Here is a 19,807-nt window from a genome sequence, read left to right on the forward strand (position 1 = left end):
TCGGTCTCCCTACGCCCTCTGCATACCGGGCCAGTGTGGAGTTTCATGCAGGAACTCCGGGCTTGCGAGCCCAGTGTGTCTGTGCCTGGCGGTGGGAGGGCTGTGGGAATATATGTGCGGTGTGGGAATTCGGTGCCTGAGTCGTGCGGGAACTTGAAGGCACAGCCACAACCGGGTGGCAGCAAGTATGAGTGGACATGTGCATTGTGCGTGAGATGTTACAGAGTCTGTGGCTGTGAGATGCATAAAGTGTGTGTCTGGTGTGCAAGTAAAGTGTGGGCCGAAAGTGTGTAAGAGAAGGAGAATTCGTGTTGATAAAGACGTGTGGGATGATAGAGACTTCTGTGGGAGGGAGTGTGCTTGTGAGTTGCCAGAGTTTAAACAACTGCGGTGTTTGCGTCTCTTTGTAGAGAAGTCGTGTGTGGAAAGGGAAGAAGGGAGGATGGGACCTGAGGCCTGAAACTGCCATGTTGGTTTCCCCAGGTGGCCCAGGCCCCCTCTTACCTCTTGTGAGGCCTGCTGGGCGGCACTGATAGCTGGCAAGAGACAGCAGAGCAGCCAGTACCCAAACAGTACCCCAGACGCCTGGACCCCTTTCTTCCTCTCTACGTGGATCAGGAACACTGCGAAGGTCTGCACCAGAGAGCCAGAACACCCCCTTTAAGGTGGGGGGAAGGTTGGGGAGGGAGGACCCCCACTCTGCCGTACACCCTCCCCCGTGGCAGGAGGACCAGTAGCCAGGAACAAGCCAGCAAGCTTGGGGCTGTCCTTACCATAGTGGTGAGCCACACGGTGGGATGAATGAGGAATTCGGGGGCCTGGGGCCTCCCCTGCTGGATTCTCCAAAGAGCGACAGAGACACTGGAGGTGTAAAGGATGATGAGAGCGAACCCAAGCACCTGGGGAGAGAGGCGCAGATAAGGCTGGTGGGTGAAAAGATAGGTGGGGGCGAACGGCACAGTGACCCCATGTTGCTGTGACTCTGGATGGGGCACTGTCATGCACCAATGTCCAATTTAACAGTGTGGACGTGAAAGATGCGTAAGAAAAAGCAGTGAGGGGGGTTACAGATCGAGCTTGACCCGCAACTGTCATATAATAACGACCACGAGGGTCCGAGCTAACTCTGTGTTTTCCAGAATGCTGGCGGTGCTCCAACAGTGCCCAGGAGAGATGCTTCGGTACCAAGGAGCAGAGTGGAGTGAAATGAAATGGACGTACCCTTCCGTTAAGTCTCTTTCAATCCCTACCATTAAATCAAGGGGGAGCTCTCTGTTGGGACCTGTGTCTCTAGGCCCTTTCTGAAATGCTTCAGCCTCTCTTTTGAATAAGAGAAAGCAAGAAAGGGAGGGCGCGTACGCCCGGAGAGAAGGCCAGACCAGGCACCCCGGGAAGCGCCTCCGTTGTCCCAAGCAGCAGTCACACTACCACTCTGGGGCTGAGTTGGGCACACTGCCTGTTTTTGTCTTGCTTGTGAGCTAAGAATGGCTTTTGACATTTTCCAATCATTGAACAAAACTCAAAGAAGTAAATATGTCGTGACACGTGAAATCATATGCAATTCAAATTTCAGTGACTATAAATATTTTTTTTGTTGTTGAAACAGAGCCATGCCTACTTGCTTACTGTGGTCTGCAGCTGCTCTTCTGCTGCAATGGCAGAAGTCAGTAGTTGGGACAGAGACCATGTGACCCTCAAAGCCTCAAATATGTACTACTGGGCCCTTTAAGGGAGAGTGTGTCAACAATAGAGAGATGGTTGGCAATAGGACAAAAACTAGTAAGGCGGTATGGGAATGAATGACTCTTGAAGAGCATTCCTGTAGAAGTTCGGAGGAGAGGGGCGCGGTTGAGCAGAAATGCTCACACTTAGAATGCCAGTGTTTTCTAACTCTCTGAAACAAATGTCTAACAATTTTAAGAACTGTTCTTTAGCACAGACAGCAGAGAAACATAAAAAAATCAATGCATAACCATTAAAAATGTACAAAGTTATCCTAGTGTGATCCTAAAATTACCTGGCATATCCCATGCTTTGCAGAATGCCAGGTTATGGTGGCCAGAAACTGTTCAGGAACGCGTGAGTGTCTGGATATATCTGTTTGTGGATTTCATTATTGCCAATCTGTTTGCGTGAACCTTGTTCCCCTGAGTTTACCTCTGTATCCTGCGGAGTATTGCTCTGTTTAGTTAACAAGTTCCCTTCTCGTTACCACCCTGCGAGCTCCTTGATAGGAGGAGTGCCCACGCTGGGTTCCAGCCTGCTCCTCCCCACCCCTGCCCAACCGTTGTCTGGTTCCAGCTCCGAGACAGTAGCTACCATTTTGGTCTTGAACAGGGTGGACATGCGGAGGTAGCCCTTGCCATGGCGGTGGATGTAGAGGAGGTAGATGGGGCCGAGGACCCAGAGGTACATGGGGGCCACCCAGACTCCTGCTGTTTTCAGGAAGCACAGGGTCAGTAGGCTGTCAGCGGTGGGCTCAGGCCCCGTCTGGTTCCAGACCTGAGGGAACACCAGGGTGACCATTATGATGGTACAAGCAGGGGTCCCAAACTCGCCTGTTTACAGGGCCAGGCAACTTTTTGGACCCACAACGTTTACATGAAAACCTGCCAAACACTCTGTGGAAAACCTTGTAATTCTCAACTCCTTTAATCCTAACATCAGCCCTAGGAGGTAGGTGAGATTATCACACTGATTTTGCAGATGAGGAAGCTGAGGCCCAGAGAGGTTGAATAACCTGGCTGATGTCACCCAGCTGGAAAGTGGTGGTGCTGGGATTTGAACCCAGGTGGTTGGGTTTGGGAGCCTAGGAGCCCTGGGTTCCCTGATGAGTGCTGGGCACAGATGGTCACTTAATCCTTATAACAGCTCTAGGGGGTAGGTGTTACTGTCCCCATTTCACAGACTGGGAAACTGAGGCACTAAAAGGAGAAGAGCCTTCTTTGAGCTCAGTCAAATAGGAAGAGACAGAGCTGACTCCATGTAGGCCTGTCTGATTCCAAACCTTGCTCTCGAATTGTGATTCTTATCTTAGCTCCTTGGCGGGCCTTAATCTAACCCTAGAAGAAGTTTGAATATGAAGTAAAGAGTACATGGCCTCTTTAGTTCTCTCCCTACTGTTTTAGTAGCCCCCCTCCCGCCTCCCCCCTGGTAACATTTACTCCTCCTGCTTTACCACTCACCAGCTCTGTAAACTGCAACCTCCCTGTGCCTCAGTTTCCTTCCCTGCAAAGGGGGGGATAATAAGAGATTCAGCCTCTAAAAGCTGTATTAAATGAATCAATACCAGTAAAGCACATAGCACGATGCTGGGTATAAAGTAAGCCCTCATTTAAACATCAGCCATTGCCCTGGCTGGTGAGGCTCCGATGGCTGGAGCCTTGATTGGTAAACTAAAGGCTTTTGGATTTGACTCTTGGTCTGGGCCTGTAGGGGAGGCAACTGATCGAGCAAGCACATCGATATTTCTCTCTCTCTCTCCCTTGCTTCCCCTCTTTCTAAAATCAATTAGCATGTCCTCAGGTAAGGATTAAAAAAAAACCCCTAAAAATAAAAGACATCAGCTATTATTTTTGCCTTACCTACCTGATCCCTGAAATCCTGGGATTTTGTGTCCCTCACTGCCACCCCATGAACTCCACTCCCTAGAGTGCTCTGTGAAGTGCCTATGTTAGAGAAATGGGGGTCCTGAAGCTTTAAGCAAATAGGGGTCAAAGTCCTCGTAGATGGGAGGTCTGGAGGCCCCTTTAACTGTGCTCAGCTCTTTGGGCAGGGCTTGATTAAAGGGATCGCTTTCCCCTACCATTTGTTCATCTGGCATGAAATTTGGGGTTATCTCCTGAGAGATGTACCAAGGTGGGAAAAGGGGAGTGGGCGGGCAGGGGGCACTCACTCCGGGTCCCAAGCTCGGCTCTCCTGGCGTAGCCATTGGGGCGCTGTCCATCCTTCCGTCTTTTTCTTTAGGTCTGTCGGTCAGTCTCTGGCAGCCCCCTAGACCGGGAAGGGGCGGAGCCCGGCAGGCCTGGCTAGGATTCCAGCTCCGGATTGCAAGGCCCGGATTGCAAGGCCCGGGCAAGGTCCAGCCTCGCGGCAGGGGTGGAGCGAGAAAGGGTGAAAGGTGGCTCAGAAAGGCCCCAGCATGCTCCTGGGTAGGGGATCCCCCAGCTCCAGAAAGTGCAGGGGCAAGCCTATATAAGCCCAGCAACAATTGTCCCCCCAAACTTCCTGAACACTGTGCAACAGCGGTTCCAGGGATTTATCCCAATAAAAGAACCCAGTAGGTGCACGTGCTAAGTGCCCAACAGCAGGGTGGGTGGGGGAACCATCTGATTAAGCTGCAGTCTCCTCATCCGTGAGGATGGGCATTCTCTGCCTCTAGGTTGGTGAAAAGATTTTAAGGAGACTACTAGTAAAGAGTTTTAGCACAGTGCTGGGCACACCATAAATGCTCAGCAAGTTAGCTATTATTAGCATTAGTATTATTATTTCATTCATAGGTTATTAAGCATAAGTAGTGGTTCAAAGTGCCATTGCAAAAATATATTAATTTGGAAGGATGGTTGCTAAATACTAAGTGAAAAAAGAGATCATAGTACAAAATGGGCTATAATTTTGAGAAAAAAAAAGTACAAGGTGGAGAAAGTGGGGAAGTCATGTCATTTACCTTCCTCTCCTGGGTCTTAAGGCAAGTTGTGTCCTCAGCCATGAATTCTTTTTGGAAATGACTCTACCTGACATATATGCATGAATAAAAAGATAGAAATGCACTAAAGCAATACCATGGGACTCCTAATTTTCTTTTCCTTTCCTTTTCTATTTGCTTTTCTTCTGAAAGACTCAGCTCTTTCAGACAGACAAGCAGGGATGCTCAGTTTGGGTGCAGAATGAAAATCCTCTGCTCTCTTCGTGCTGCCTTGTTACTTCTCAGGGCCTTGGCCTCATCTTTCTCCTGCTTCCTACAACCTCAGCCAATGGGTTCCCCTGGCCTAATTTTCTCCCCTTCTTTTTGTTTGTCATCCTCCTGTCTGGGTCTTCTGGAAGAGCAGGTACGCAAAGAACACAAGGATTTGTCTTGGAGCTGAGTGTGGCAGATCTGCTGTTTACATTTAAATTATGTCTGTTTATTTGAGGTGGTTTTGGTGGAGACTGCTGGAAATTATGGGGAGGCTTGAGCTCCCTCTGCCTGTAACATCCTCTCCAGTTGGCATTGCCATAGTCCTAGTCCTTTATTTTATTGTATATTTCAAGATGAGTTTGAGGGGAATGTTGGAAATTTGAGGGGGAATGGTCAGGGAGGCCAGAAGAAAATAGAGGAAACCAGTTGGTGGGCTAAAAACAGGGCTTGGGCAACTCCACATCTACTTTCCAGCTCCCTGAACATCAGATGGCTGCATGCAGAGAGCCCTAGATAAAGCCCTCTCCTTCTCTGAGCCTGTTTCTCTCTAAGATGAGAAGGTTCCATAGACCAGCATTTCCTAATTGGTGGCTTTCAACCCCTGGTGATTTGGCAAGACAGACCAGGGATTCACGTTAGGGAGGGTAAAGGGCATATATTTCAATTGTAGTTATATAAACAATGACCTTCAATCAATAAAACAATTATTTAAATATTTTATCTCTATAACCAAACAGTTGAGAGTTTCACTATCTCAAGTGAGAATTCAGGCTGTGAAACTGAAATCAGATGCTCTCATGATTGAGATCCTCCGGGGATGTGTTGTATCCAGTCTGAGGGTTTTGATTTTTGTATAGTTTAAGATCATTGTGACTCATAATTTTTATTACTTCAGTCTTAGCCACAATGGCAATTTCCAGTGGGAAAATTTCTTTTGTTATTTAAAAATGAAATATAAAAACTATCAAAATAAAGCACTCAATTTTTTTTAGGAGCAAAATGGAAGAATTCCAAATGTCAAGTCAGAAAAAGTAATTTTTGTCTATTTCAACATAGTGACCTGCAGTTAAATGCAGTCTATGTTATAGTATATATTCAATCTTGGGACAAAATACAACATGCTAAACCTAATTTTCTTTTCAGACAAATCACGCTTTATATCACAGAAGTAATTTAAAGTAAATTAAACTGCATACATGCCTTGCTAATGGGGAAAAAGCCCTCAAAATTTGTTTCTATGCAAATATTATTGGAGCTGGGATTAAAATAAATTTTAAATACCTTTTAAATGTTATGCTGAACTTAAATGACCCATATTTTGATTTCAGAAAACCTTATTGATCATTTATAATGGAAAACTGCACCAACTTAAACAAATTCCTAAAGTGGTGTTTGAGAGTATTATCTATGAAATGTATGGGTCAGAAAGATTTGGGAAAACTATTGAATACTTCAATCAACAGTCTCTCGTCCTTTCCAGTTTCAGGGATACTTAATTCCAAAGCAGAATTCTTTGGAATTTGTGTCTGTATGTAGACGCCTTGCAACTGCACCTGTGAGATGGTGCATGGAGTCCTCCAGGCCTCCAGAGGGCACAAATGACCTCTTTTCGTTGAGCATGCGCAGGAGTCGTTTTGCAAGTGGGGTAGCGAGGGTGGGCGTGGGCGCAGGTCGGAGTGCGCGTGTGCGCAGAGGTAGCGGGGCGGGGCTTGGTTGTCAGCCACTCTCAGAAGAGGAAGCAGCGTGCAGTGTGGGGAGCGGGACCCTGAGGTCTGCAGAGGGTCGCGCTGCGGGGGCTGGGCCATGCGCGTGTACCGGGGCGGTGGACCTCCGGGGCCTGTGGTGGGGGCTGCTATCGTGGTGCTGTTGCTGAGCGGCGTGAGACCCGCGCGCAGTTCTGAAGACATCGTGGTGGGCTGCGGGGGCTTCGTCAAGTCTGACGTGGAGATCAACTACTCGCTCATCGAGGTGAGCGCCCGCCCCGCGGCCTGGGCCGGAGCTCGCCCTGTGACCCTGGGCCAGTTACTCAACCTCTCTGGGCTGCGGTGGTCTCTCCTCTTGCACCAAGCGGTTGCCACCAGTCCCACATTCTGGCAGTCCTTAACTTTTTAAAGGCGCCACTTGCCGTGGGCCCTCCTCCCCTGCTTCCCCAGACTCGCCAGAGTGGAGATTCTTACCGTGGGATCAACTGTGTAGTGTGGATGGGGGCCAGAACCTATGTGCGCAGGGGTGTGAGGGACATTTGTGGTGACGGTGGGGCATAACTTCTATCACATCACTCAAAAGCAAGGATCCTCCATATCCAGACCCCCAGATTCTTTAAAACCAAAACCCCAGGTCCCCAGAATCCAGATTCAAGATAATCCAGAACCCAGACCATCCCCAGAATCCAGGCCCCAGATCTCTTTAACACCCAGTTTCAGCAGGGCCAAGGCCCCAGGTCCTCAAAACTCAGATCCCCTAAAGGTCAGATTGCCCGAAAGCCATATTCCAGAACCTAGATACCACAAGTCTTTCCCTCCCAAGCCCCACAACTCAGCCCCCCCCCACCAAATTCCAATGCACTGAACCCTCCCAAACCCACTGGGGTGCTTTTAAAGAGCATCAGCTCCTATCCCAGAGATACTGACCCAGTAGTTCTCTGTTGGCATCTCTGGGGCTAGGAATCTGTATTTTTAATCCCTGGCCCTCTTTTCTTACCCCCTTGGGACTTCTTTTTCTCTGAAAGTGGAGAGTTGTGAGCTGCCCTGATTGCCATACTGGGTAGTTACTGGAATTTCACTAGAGATTTGTGCAGATGTCTTTTTATTAAATTACAAAGCCCTGGCCAGATGATTATCAGCCCAGGGGGATTAACGACCCAGAAAGCTTTGTAAGGGGAAGGGAGGCTGATAGAAGCAGGAACAGAGGGTCACTTGTCAGGGTGGGTGGGAAGGTACCCAAGGGAGAGGTGGCCTCTATTTTAGGAGGTTACTGATCATGGGGCAGGAGAAGAGGATTGGGAAGAGAAAAAAGGAACTTGGCTGGAAGGGGCCAGAAAGAAGGGACTGGGCACTGAGATCCCAAAGGCTGTCTGAAAGCACATTTGAGCCCCCCGGTTCTGGGAGCTGGGTGGCTGTGGTGAAGGATAAGCCAGTGTCTTCCACAAAAGTTGCTGAGGATTGGGGCAAGGGGGAGGTCGTAGATTCCACACCCTTCTAGTTCTTGGACCTGGCCTTGCCCCAAGTCCCAATTTCTGTTCCTGTCCAATGGAGTTGTGAGAGAAGCAGCAGAACCTAGTGCCATGTATTTCTTCAAGAAGATAATTATCACCTTTAAGGGCCCTCTGTCTGTGGCTTCTCCACCGTTTTTGATCTTAAGAAGTTGGGTGTTGAATGAATGGCTCTACCCACTGGCAGAGGCAGGGCTCTGAGGGACAGCTGGGTGCCCATGCCATCTCCTGGGCTGCCTCCCAGTGTGTGGGCACAGGGCACCTCGGAGCTGCTTTGATAGGCCTTTCGTAGCTTGTTTCCTGGGGCTCTGGGAGGAAAGTGAAGGCAGTTAGGGGCACTCCCACCTCAAACACAAAAGTGACCTTGAGAGCAGCGGGCAGGTGTTACGGCCCACTTTGAAGGGTGTTCCTTGAGCCCCAGGGCTGCCCCTGCAGATGGTCCTATGCATTTATTCTTTCGTAGTTTCTGATTATGAAATCGGACATTTCATATGTGAAATGTATATCGCCACCCTGTGTCCTGATCTGTAGTTTATGAAAGACATGCAGGTAATCAAGATGTTTCACAATAATTTCTTAATTATATTTTCTATCTCCTAATAAAACTGCCTTTACTCTTCTCCAGCCTTCTTTCCTTCTCTGTATTTTTCCATCATATTCATTCAGTCAGTAAGTGTTGAGGGAGCGCCCCTGCATGTACTGACACTGTCCAGGCTGGGGATACAGTAGTATAGACAACTCAACAGACAAAAATCTCTACTAAAGAAAAATTGTATTGGTTGCTGAAACTTTGATAATTGGGAGATTTCATTTTAAAAACTGGATTCTTGATTTCTCTGGAAAACCAGCTGATCTTTGGGCTGCAAAACTTGGCTCGGGTTGAGTAGTGGTCTGTCTCCTTTTAAGTATGTGCCCATTGACATTGTTCCCCTGGCCCCTCTGGACAGGTGAATTTTCAGTCCGTGTTTTAAGTTTGTACGCTTGATTTTCTTTATGGCCTGTACACAGATATTCACTGAGTATTTATTGAGTACACTAAACAAGACACTGTTTCAGGCACTGTGGAGTGTAAAGTGTGGTCACACCCATGGGGCACTTACCGTCCCTGTGTGATTTAATTCTGTGCCTTTCCCAAATGTGCACATCGTGGGTTTTGCTGCTTTTTACACCTTCTTAGCTGGTGTGACGTGACTGTCATTTCCGTATCATGGTCACAGCATTAACGTTGTAGAAGTGAGATCCAGTGCTTCCTTTTGCAGATGTAGAAACTAGGCCCAGAGTGGTTGCTCCACGGAGGTACATTTAGGAAATTTTTTTGGATCCAATCGCTGCTGTGCCAATGACACCACTTTGCTTTTTTCTTCAGAAGAGATATTAGTAACACAACATAGTAACATAGTAAAATAGTAATAGTAAGTAAAAATACAGGCTGCTTTTTTTTTTTTAGTCTATACTCTGTGCCAGGTGCTTAATATGTGTAGTTGTGAATCTGTACAGCCAGCACGAAGGGGAGATGCTCTCTTTTTACCTAAGGAGAAACAAAGGACCTCAGGAGGGTAAATGACTTGCCCAAGGTCGCACTGTACGTGGGAGACTCAGATGTAACTTGAACATCTTAATGGGTTAACAGTTTATGTCTGAGAATGCTCAGGGTGCAAGAGTTTTAGAGAGTCCTTGAGGAGAGAATATATATTAAATGTTTTCTGATACGTTTTTGTCCTGAGAATGAAAATGAAAGAGAAAATTAAGAAGTTTGTAGATGCGTGTTACTATAAGTATTGGGGATCCTTTGGGGTTAATAATGCTGATACCTGGCCCGACCCCAGACCTTCTCGTTTAGAAACAGAAGCGGGGCTCAGGAACCGCCTTTGACAAGCACCTTAGTAACAGCAAATTTGAAAATTTTAGACCTAGAAACAACATAGCAACAGTCACTAAAATTAAAAAAGCATTGAAAAATACAACTTTTGGAGTAGACTTTAGATGGTTTCTAACCTGAAAAGTATTGAGTCACATTCTTTTGGGGGTACTTATCACTGTCTCTTCTGCACGTCCATTGTTCATAGCGTATTGTAGGTCCTTGGCAAATGCAGTGACTGCATGCATTCAGGTGTAATGTACATTGCTAATTCTTGAAGGTGAAATTACGACATCTCTTTTCTTTCCTTTATTTCTAGATAAAGTTGTACACCAAGCATGGGACTTTGAAATACCAGACAGACTGTGCCCCTAACAATGGTTACTTTATGATCCCCTTGTATGATAAGGTAAGAGGACAGAGCAATTTAGTGTTTTATAATGGGAAGCAGTGTGGCCTGCAGGGCTCTGCTAACCAGGAGAATGGCCTTTCTCACAAAAGCACATGCTCATCTGATTTGTATATTAAAACTGGATATTTTTTAACAAATTATAAAATAATTGGACAAACTATAACATATTATAAATGTGACAATTCTAGCCAAATTCTAGAGGAGATGATTGAATATAGTGTTTCTCCAAGTCTTCAGAGACAGTTGCCAAAGTCTAGAGACATTTTTGGTGGTTACACCTGGAGGGGAGGGGGCGTGCCATGGTTACCTAGTGAGTAGAGGCCAGGACGGAAGCTAAACATCCCATCGTGCTGCGCAGCACAGACAGGTGTGGGTAGTGTCAAGGCTGAAGAAACCTGACTTAATAGAACCCTTTATTTGCAAGCATCTTAAAATGTTGTTTAAAATAAATTGTACAAGTAATATGTGAATTTATGAGCTTTGTGAAAAAAATCAAGGTCTTTAGAAGTATGTGAAGTAAATTTTATCTTTAATCCCCCGGAAGCCCCTCCTTGTCTAGCGATAACCTTTCATAAAAGTTTTGGAGTGTATCCTAACAGACTGCTCTCTCTACTCACAGGTGTGCAGATATCCATGAATGCATATTCCTCTGCTTTTATGCAGATGTATACAAACACACGTGCACCTAGATGGGCGTTTGCACATATTCATACTTCCAACCCCCATCCTTCCCACATTCCATTTTTTAATTAAAAAATATAGATTCACAGGAAGTTGCAAAAATAGTCAATATACATAGTTTTGATTTTGATTAAAAATTAAAAATGGAGTTAAACAACAGGAATCACTTTGCAATTCAATTTTTATTCCCCATGGTAATTAATATCTTGGCACCTTTCAACATCAGCATGTATAGATCTGCTGCTTTCTTTATAATGGCTGCATAGCATGTCAGAATCAGACCAAGGCAGTAATTCATTTAACAACTTCTCTATTGATAGAGACTTTTCCCAATTTTTAAAGTTATTAATACAACATAGCAATAAATATTTCTGAACTTACATCTTTATGCACAATATAGGGTGGGGGAAAGTAAGTTCATAGTTATGAGTACACAAAACAGTTTTTTATTCTTGTATTATTTATTATTATTTTCTTTATGAACAACTGTAAACCTACTTTTGCTCAATCCTGAACATATGATTGATTTCCAGAGGTGGACAACGGGTCTTGACATCTTTTAATATTTATTTTATTATTATTATTATTATTTACTACTAAAACAATCTAAAGAATCCAGCATATATGGGTAACATCTAGTTTTAAGATACAACTTTAGTTCCTGAAGACATGTGCTGACCCTGGAAACCTTAGGCATATGCAGGGTTAATAGGAGATTCACTAATAATATATTTGGTATCAAAAAACAAGAAGTGGCTGGATATGGTGTCCTTAGAATCATCCCTTGCACTTTCACATAGTGTCTTCTTTTTGGTTAGATGGGAACTTCTGGTGATCAGCTTCAGCTTATGCTTGGAATTTCATTTCTGATATAAAAGTTCTGGATTAAATGATAGCACTAAACTAAGTTAAGCTAATTGAAGGGTCATCAGTTCTCATTCCTTCACTTGTTTCCCCCTCTTAGGGAGATTTTATCCTGAAGATTGAGCCTCCCCTAGGGTGGAGTTTTGGTAAGTTAACTGAATAATTGGACATACTCTGTAAATGATTAGATTATATGCTGGCTATTAATTTAAATTGACAGAGTGCATAGACTGCTAAAATATTAAGGATTCATTTCTAGTATAGAAGAGGGTCCTTTGCCTGGTTACTTTAGAGTACACTGTATTTACCTTAGATTTACCTTAAGGTTTTTTTGTTATCTTTCTTAAAATAGGCATCTTTTCTAGTACCTTTCTCAGGAAACTCTACAGTTACAGTTACAGTTTTCATTCATTAAGCGGCAGTAGAATTATATGTAGAGATTAGGAGTGGGGACTTGGTTCCTATCCCAGCATGGCTTCATTCTTAGCTCCCTCAGTGTTACTGCACTTTTTTTTTTTTTTTTTTTTAAGGGAGTTAATTGTAACATTAAACATTGTCCAGATCTAATTCTCTTAAGAGATCAGAAGATCTGGTAGCCTTGGGCCTTACCAGCTCTGTGATGACCCTGGAAAGGTTCCTTGCCTTCTTTTGTGTCCCATCACCTTGCTAGGTGCTCAGGGGAGTAATAGCGCCTCCCAGGCAATCTGGAGGGTTAAAGGGCCAGTGTATTTATGTGTTCAGAATGGCTGGCACATAATTAGCAATTAATTAGTAGATACTTAAAAGCAGTCCTTCTGCACATACACAAACAAAAGCTGAGAACTTTTCTGAGCTTTTGGCAAAAAGGAACTGCCTTTTAGCAAAGTTGGAGAGGTGGGAGTGGGGTTGAGATCAGAAGAGATGGTTCTGCTTTGACCGGCTGATGACTTTGGAGGAGAGAGAAAGGTAACTGTCCAGCATAGATGTGTGGGATCCCAGTTCTGTAGCTTGGAGGCCAGAGTTGGGGGCAGGGTCATGGTGGTTCTGTCAGGCTGGCTTGTGAGTTTGACACGGAAGAATTGAGTCTCTGCCATTGCAATGGGTAAAGGAAAGCTCAGGTACCTAATTTGGCCGTGTGGGAGAAGTTCCTTTTCATTTCGAAGTCAGGGGGGTACCTGGCTGGTGCATCCCAGGAAGCTGGAGGGGAAACCGACCCAGCGGATGGCAAACGCGGAGGTTGCAGACGGCAGCCAGTCAGAGTGCTTTGTTGCAGCCCCTCCCTTCCTGTCAGTGCTTTCTCTTTTGATAAGGTTTTTTCATTGAATTATAACATACTTTCAGGTAAGCGTATTTCTCATAAAGGAATTTTCACGAAGTGAACTCCCCCATGTCACAGCCACCCAGATGATGAGGCGGAACTTTGTCACCGTAGGCCCTCGTTAACTGCTCCACCCCACCCTACCCCACGGGTGGCCTCCACCCTGACCTAAAATGATAGATTAGTTTTTTCTCGTTTGAACTTGATATAAATTGAACCACACAAGTTATATTTTTGCATCTGGTTTCCTTCTTTCAATGATTTTCATCAGATTCATTTGTATTACATATATCTCTAGTTACTTCATCCTATTACTGTATGAATATAAAGTGATTTATCCCTTCTACATTTGGCATTGCTTCCTGATTTTGGTCATTAAGAATAGTGCTTCTGCAAACATCCTTGTACATATTTTTGGTATGTGTGTATTTATATTTCTGTGGAGTTACATAGCAGAAATGAAATTACTGGGTGATAGAATCTTTATGTGCTCAGCTCTAGTAGATACGTCCAGATATCCAAAGTGGATGTAGCTCCTTCTTTACCATCAGGGTGTAAGAGTCCCAGGTCCTCCACAGTCTTACCAGCGCGTGGTGCGGTCAGTTTTCTTTTCGGCCATTCTGGCGGAGATGTGGCGGTATCTCATTGTGGCTTTGACTTCTCTAATGGTCATTGAGGTTGAGCACTCCTTTATGTTTATTGGTCATTTGGGTAGTCTCTTTTGTGAGGTGCCTGTTCAAGTCTTCTGTCCATTTTTTATTGGCATCTTTGCCTGTGTGTTTGAGTAATTTTTTGTTTTACCTGAAATTCTTTTGATTTTCCCATTTTTCTGTCCACTTATTACTCCACATTCTTCCTGACCTTTTAAAACTTCAACGTCATTTGTTAAAGAATTGAATTAGTTGTTAATACTGGAAAGTCAGGAAGTGGCCCCTATAACCTGTATTTCCTGTTTTTCTTGAGAAGTTGCGGGCTGTGGAAACACGGGTCCACATGGCTGTGCCTGACGGAAGCTGAGCAGTGGCTTCCTCTTTTCCATTCCTCCTAGTCCCCACCTGGCCTATCTGCTTCCTTCTTACGTGTTTGTTTCCTGGGAGCATTTGGAGATTATGGCCCTGTTTAATATGGCTGAACCCGTGTGCTTGGCCAGGGGGCAGAACTGGAGCCAGATTTTGGGGGGATGAATTGGCACCTGGTAACTCACGAGCGCTGTGACTTTGAGTGATCCATTAACCTTTCTGTGACTCGGTTTACCCCTCAATCAATTGTAAAGGTTACTCCCTATCTGTCATTGTAGTTGTGAGTATTAAATGCACCTGGCTCAGTGCCTGGCCTATGGTGAGCATTCAGTGAATAAAACTTGACTATTTGGTCCTCACTGAATTTTTCATGGGACTCTGAGGTACATCTCGGCTGAAAGACTGTTATAAGAATATACTATCCTCTGGGTCAGGAAACTGAGTGTCCAAGGAATAGGAGTGGGAGGGAGACTTTCCTTGCCTACCTTTTGTACCTTTGGATTTTGAACCATGTGAATGTATTAGGTGCTCAGAAATAAATAAAAGGAGTTAACCAAGGAAATGTATTTTACTTGGACAGCTTCACCTTATCCCAGAACTAAACTGCTCTTGTCTTGTACGCTGTTCCCGTCTTTATCCTTCAGAGCCAACGAATGTGGAGCTGTATGTGGATGGTGTCAGTGACATCTGCACGAAGGGCGGGGACATCAACTTTGTGTTCACAGGCTTCTCTGTGAACGGAAAGGTTTGGTTTCAGTACTTTGTTATTTTTAACTTTGTTCTGTAGTATCCACTGAGTCTTCTCTTACCTTTAAAAAAGCAGGACTTTTTAACCTGGGGACTTTGATTGCCCAAGGGACCTGCAGATAAGCATCAAGAGGATTTGGAAACTCAGTAAAATTGAGTATAAAATGTAGTGGGTGTTCTTAGGGGTCAGATCTAGGTTGCTAGTCTGACCCTGTAAGCGTAGAGGCTGTTAGCACGGGAGTGCCAGGGGTGGCCTTTTACAGGGACAGATTCTCGGGGGAGGGTTTTCTTCCTCCCTCCATCCAGGGTCACCGTGGAGATGCGCACGTTTCCTTGCCGCCCTTTTCTGCATGGTGGGTCTACTTCTTTACCTTCTCGTTGAGAGTGAGGCCCTTTTGTTCCAACCTTGTGTATGGATTCCCTATTAGAGAGGAGGATCGTCTCTGTACTCCAAACTTTATAAAATAATTGTTCATTTTTAACTGATGATGTCTTAGATTCAATGAAACAAAGTATTATTATACTGCTACTGTTTCCTGGCACAGTCCCTCAACCCTCCCTGGAAAGGGTATCCATGATCTCCATCACCTTTTCAAAGGAATTTTCACCCAAAGAAGGTTATAGGCCCGATGGAGGGAGTATGAGCAGGATCTGCTGAGCGGAGCGCTGTGCTGCTGGGCCAAGTTCTAACCTCATTCTCCGCGACAGGTTCTCAGCAAAGGGCAGCCCCTGGGCCCTGCTGGAGTTCAGGTGTCTCTGAGAAACACGGGGACCGAAGCGAAGATCCAGTCCACAGTTACACAGCCTGGCGGAAAGTGAGTTGTGCTTGTGTGTCCTGCCTTACAGCAGGAGCAGGGCTGTGGCGGGGACTGGGGGTGCTTTGGATTTAGGGAGACCTGAGTTCAAATCCTGATTTGGCCTCTTAACTTTGGACAAGTTCCTGTCTGTCAGGGCCTCAAGCTCCTCATCTGTAAAATGGAAGTTGTTGGACCCATTGCATCTGGAGTTGGTGATATAACACCCGTCAAGCACCTCCTGCAGGGCCTGGCACATAGTAGGCCTTCATTTAATAGTTGACACTGGCTCCGGAGGCTGATTGCCTGGGTTTGAATCCTGGTTCCCTATTTGCTAGCTGTTTGACCTGGGGCAAGTTACTTAATGCCTCTGGGCTTCCATTTCCTCATTATAAGTGACAATAATCATGAAATCTACCCCCTAAGGTTAATGGGAAGATCAAATTATCTAATATTAGTGTTTCAAACTCTCTAGCGTGGCATATGTGCTTGATAACTGTTAGCTCAATATAGGTTAGCTCAGTTATGATTTTTACAAATCATTTTATCACAATTACGTCAAAATTGTTTAGTAGTTACAACTGATCATTACTTAATTAACCTTGTTGAGTCAAATTTAAAGCATTTATTTAATGGATTTATATTGTTGAGCTGTAAATGTTAACAGATGTGCCATATTTAATACCAGAGTAGTTCCAACTGATAATTTTGAAAGCATTCAGATCATTACTAACTACTTTAATATACAGAATGGACTAAGCTGCAGAATTGAGGTTTATAATGAGTCTGTCAGTAAGTCATTCAATTTTTAAATGATGAACACTGAAATTAATTTTGGAATAACATTTACTTCAATTTGACTGATGCCTGTCCAATGCTGGTCTATGGAGGAATGTGAAGTTTCCATTTTCTCGAGACTTGCACTTTGCTGTTGACCTTGCTGGGAAAAATGACTTGACCTTTCTGAAGCTCCATCTGCCCTAACCTAACAAAGATAGTAACTTGCAGAATGGGGATACCATGAATGTGAAGTGTGGGCTACATCTTACTAAGGCCAAAATCCAGTGGCAGTTTCCATTTTATTGTAGCAAAATGACTGCCACACCCTATCCAGGTATTACAGGCAACACTTGATATAATAAAATACCACCAGAAAAGAAGAAATTGAATGCTTTTTGTAGTTTATTGCATTAGAAGTAAGTAGCCCTCTAATTGTCTTGTGCCTTGTGGATTTAATGGGTTAAATGTGTCAGAATCCTTCGATTTCCAGCCTCAGCTCATCTCACTTTGGTCTCGGTTAGCCTATAGCTACTTGAGTGATCTTCATTGGCTTCTGGCTTCATCCTTGTTGCTTTGAGCCCAGAATGTCATATTTGTTTTTGATAACAGATCTGAACTCTTTTGCATAGCCTTCAAAGGTTGTTACCATTTACCCTCCCATATCATTAGCATCATCTTGTGTTAGTGTCTGCCTAGCCTATTGGATCTGTCCTCTGTTTTTACATGTCACGCCACGCATCCCACTTCCCGTGTCTTTGGACACATCACTTCCCTTCTTCTTGCCTATTCATGCCTGTCACCTCTGTCAGAACTCACTAGCCTGTTCTATGGCTGATCCCTGCTAAACCACAGTGACTGGTTTTCAGGTCAGAAATCGTTGGGGTTACGGAAACTGTTCTTTCTGTCAGCACACAGAATACCACACAGTTGGTGCTGGATAAAGGCTATCTGATGTGGATTTGCACGATGAAGGATTAAATTTCGTTTATGTTCACTTAACCAGCGAACGGCAAGTTTATGATAATTCAGACATTTTCTTGTGCTTCCCGATATTAGTCATAAAGTTTAAACTGCTCAGGCTGTTGGGAATAAGTGGTGTTTTATATTTCTTAGATTTGCATTTTTTAAAGTTCTTCCTGGAGATTACGAAATCCTTGCAACTCATCCAACCTGGGCATTGAAAGAGGTAAGCATTTCTGTTACGCCCTCAGTGTGCCAACAGTGTGCAGGCCTGGGGACAGATGAGGGGTTTTCAGTTCAGGGTATGAGATGAGTTTATGGTTTTCGCTGGAAGCAGATGAAAAACAATGGTGCCGCTGATGAGGTGGTGGTATTTATAAGGTAAAACTCCCTCACTGTACGAGATGTTGCTTATGTTGGTTTCAGTTTTAGGTGAAAATACTGTCTTCCTGCTGTGAAAGAGGTTTGTTATTAACTATCGCTATTTTAAACTAAATCAACACCAGAAGGACCTAATTTATTTTTAACTCAGTGAAAAATAAAGTTAGCCAGCAACCTCAGACAACCTTCTGTTGTATATCCTTAAGGTTTGGCAATAAGTCCATTAACTGTGAAAGCCCTATGCATTGTCACTTTGAACTTCTAAACCAATACCCAAGTACGTTCTTTGATCAAGAAGTAGAATAGATGTATATAATTCTGTGAAGCTGATATTGATTAAACACAGCACGGAGGGGTTTATGTGTTGTGCTTTTTTCAGTCAAAAACAACACTCCATAAATATACTTAACATTATAGAAACAGTTTTAAATGTGCCCAAGGAGAACGTATAAGAATGTTCATTGCAGCTTTGTTTGTAATAGCGCAATATTGTAAACAACCTAAATGTTCATTAAGAGGAGGATGGGTTGTAGTTTCATCACAGAGTCAAATTCTGTACATCAGCCATAATGAATGCACCAGAGCTGCATACATCAGTATGACTACATTTAAACACCTAAGTTGAAGGAAAAAGGCAAGTTGCTGAAGGATAAGGAAATATGATACCATTTATATAGTAACTAAAAACACTCATGATCATACCAGTTATGGATATATTCATATGTAGAAAAATTGCAAAGACATGCATGGGAATGGTAAACACCATGTTAATTGACATCTGTACAGGGAGAGTACAGGGAGGAGAAGGAGAGATGCAGGGACTTGAATTGTATTTCCTTTTTTTAAAAAAAAATTTAATCTTTATTGTATTTTTTTCCCCATTACCATTTAGTCCCCCTGTACCACCCTCCCCCAAGCCGTGGCCACACTGTTGAATTGTATTTCTGCTCTTTTATTTCTTTAACTGGTTAGACCATGTAGAGGTATTTTTTAGAGTATTTCCTTTTATCTTTTTGTTTGAAATAGTTTATAATAAAAGATTAAAAAAAAGAAGAAACATAATAGGTGAAATTTTATAATGACTGTGAAAAAACAAATTGAAATAAGACCTAAGGGACATTTTGACATGTTAGCTTTTGTATTAGTTTGGAGGCTGTGTCTCATTCTTGTTCAAGAAGCATCAGAGTCAGTATTTTAGTGTTTACTCTATAGGTTTTATGCAGTTAAAATTGATGGTATGGTTTCAGCCTAGATATATCTGTATATTGTTTATGACTTTAGGTTTTCAGGATTTCATAAATGTTTTATTTGCCCTGGCTCACGTAGCTGAGTTGGTCGGAGCATTATCCCGTAACTAAAAGGTTGCAGCTTTGATTCCCAGCCAGGGCACATGCCTAGGTTGAGGATTTGGTCCCCGATCTGAGTGCAAGAACATGCGACCCCTGGTCTGGCTACCGATCCCCAGTCCGGGTACATAGAAGAGGCAACCAATTGATGCTTCTCTCTTGCATCGATGTTTCTCTCTCTCCCTTCCTCTCTGTAGAAACAATGAAAAAAAAGTCCTCGATTGAGGATTAAAAAATAATGTTTTATTTAAAACTCATTGGCTTACTCATTATAAATAGGATAAATTGTAAGGCTTACAATGTTAATTGTATGCATAAGGGAATTTGAGTTTATTAATATAAAACTGTGTTTCAAAGTAAAGTGCACTGTTAAAAGTCAGGATGATGGTGCCCCTTGCTGGGCATAGTGACTGGAAATGAGCATGAATGGGCTGCTGGGGTGCTGGTTCTCTTCTGGTTTTGGCACTGTTTGCATGGTGTGTTCAGTTTGTGGAAATCACTTGCCTCGGCACCTAGAATATGTACACTTTTCTCTACACAAATTGTATTTTAGTTTAAAA

General features: G+C 43.9%; 2 protein-coding genes across 2 annotated transcripts in view; one reads left to right on the plus strand and one right to left on the minus strand.

Moving 5' to 3' along the window:
* The window catches only part of ABCC6 (ATP binding cassette subfamily C member 6), a 47,468-nt gene extending 43,481 nt beyond the window's left edge, over positions 1–3,987 (minus strand). Inside the window, exons 1-4 of the mRNA XM_054589628.1 lie at positions 3,896–3,987; positions 2,320–2,502; positions 774–899; positions 505–633 (exon numbers count right to left, since the gene is read on the minus strand). Of these exons, the coding sequence (XP_054445603.1) occupies positions 505–633; positions 774–899; positions 2,320–2,502; positions 3,896–3,946 (489 nt within the window). The 5' untranslated portion in view covers positions 3,947–3,987. The remainder of the gene's footprint in view (positions 1–504; positions 634–773; positions 900–2,319; positions 2,503–3,895) is intronic.
* Positions 3,988–6,676: 2,689 nt separating this feature from the next.
* LOC129083715 (BOS complex subunit NOMO1) overlaps positions 6,677–19,807 on the plus strand; it is a 49,682-nt gene continuing 36,551 nt past the window's right edge. The window contains exons 1-6 of the mRNA XM_054589629.1: positions 6,677–6,865; positions 10,286–10,375; positions 12,024–12,069; positions 14,884–14,984; positions 15,695–15,801; positions 17,674–17,746. Coding sequence (XP_054445604.1) covers positions 6,701–6,865; positions 10,286–10,375; positions 12,024–12,069; positions 14,884–14,984; positions 15,695–15,801; positions 17,674–17,746 — 582 coding nt within the window. The 5' untranslated portion in view covers positions 6,677–6,700. The remainder of the gene's footprint in view (positions 6,866–10,285; positions 10,376–12,023; positions 12,070–14,883; positions 14,985–15,694; positions 15,802–17,673; positions 17,747–19,807) is intronic.

Source organism: Pteronotus mesoamericanus, unplaced genomic scaffold (assembly GCF_021234165.1).
Source record: "Pteronotus mesoamericanus isolate MK-2021 breed Mesoamerican mustached bat unplaced genomic scaffold, CSHL_Meso_final scaffold_167, whole genome shotgun sequence".
Taxonomy (NCBI): Eukaryota; Metazoa; Chordata; class Mammalia; order Chiroptera; family Mormoopidae; genus Pteronotus; species Pteronotus mesoamericanus.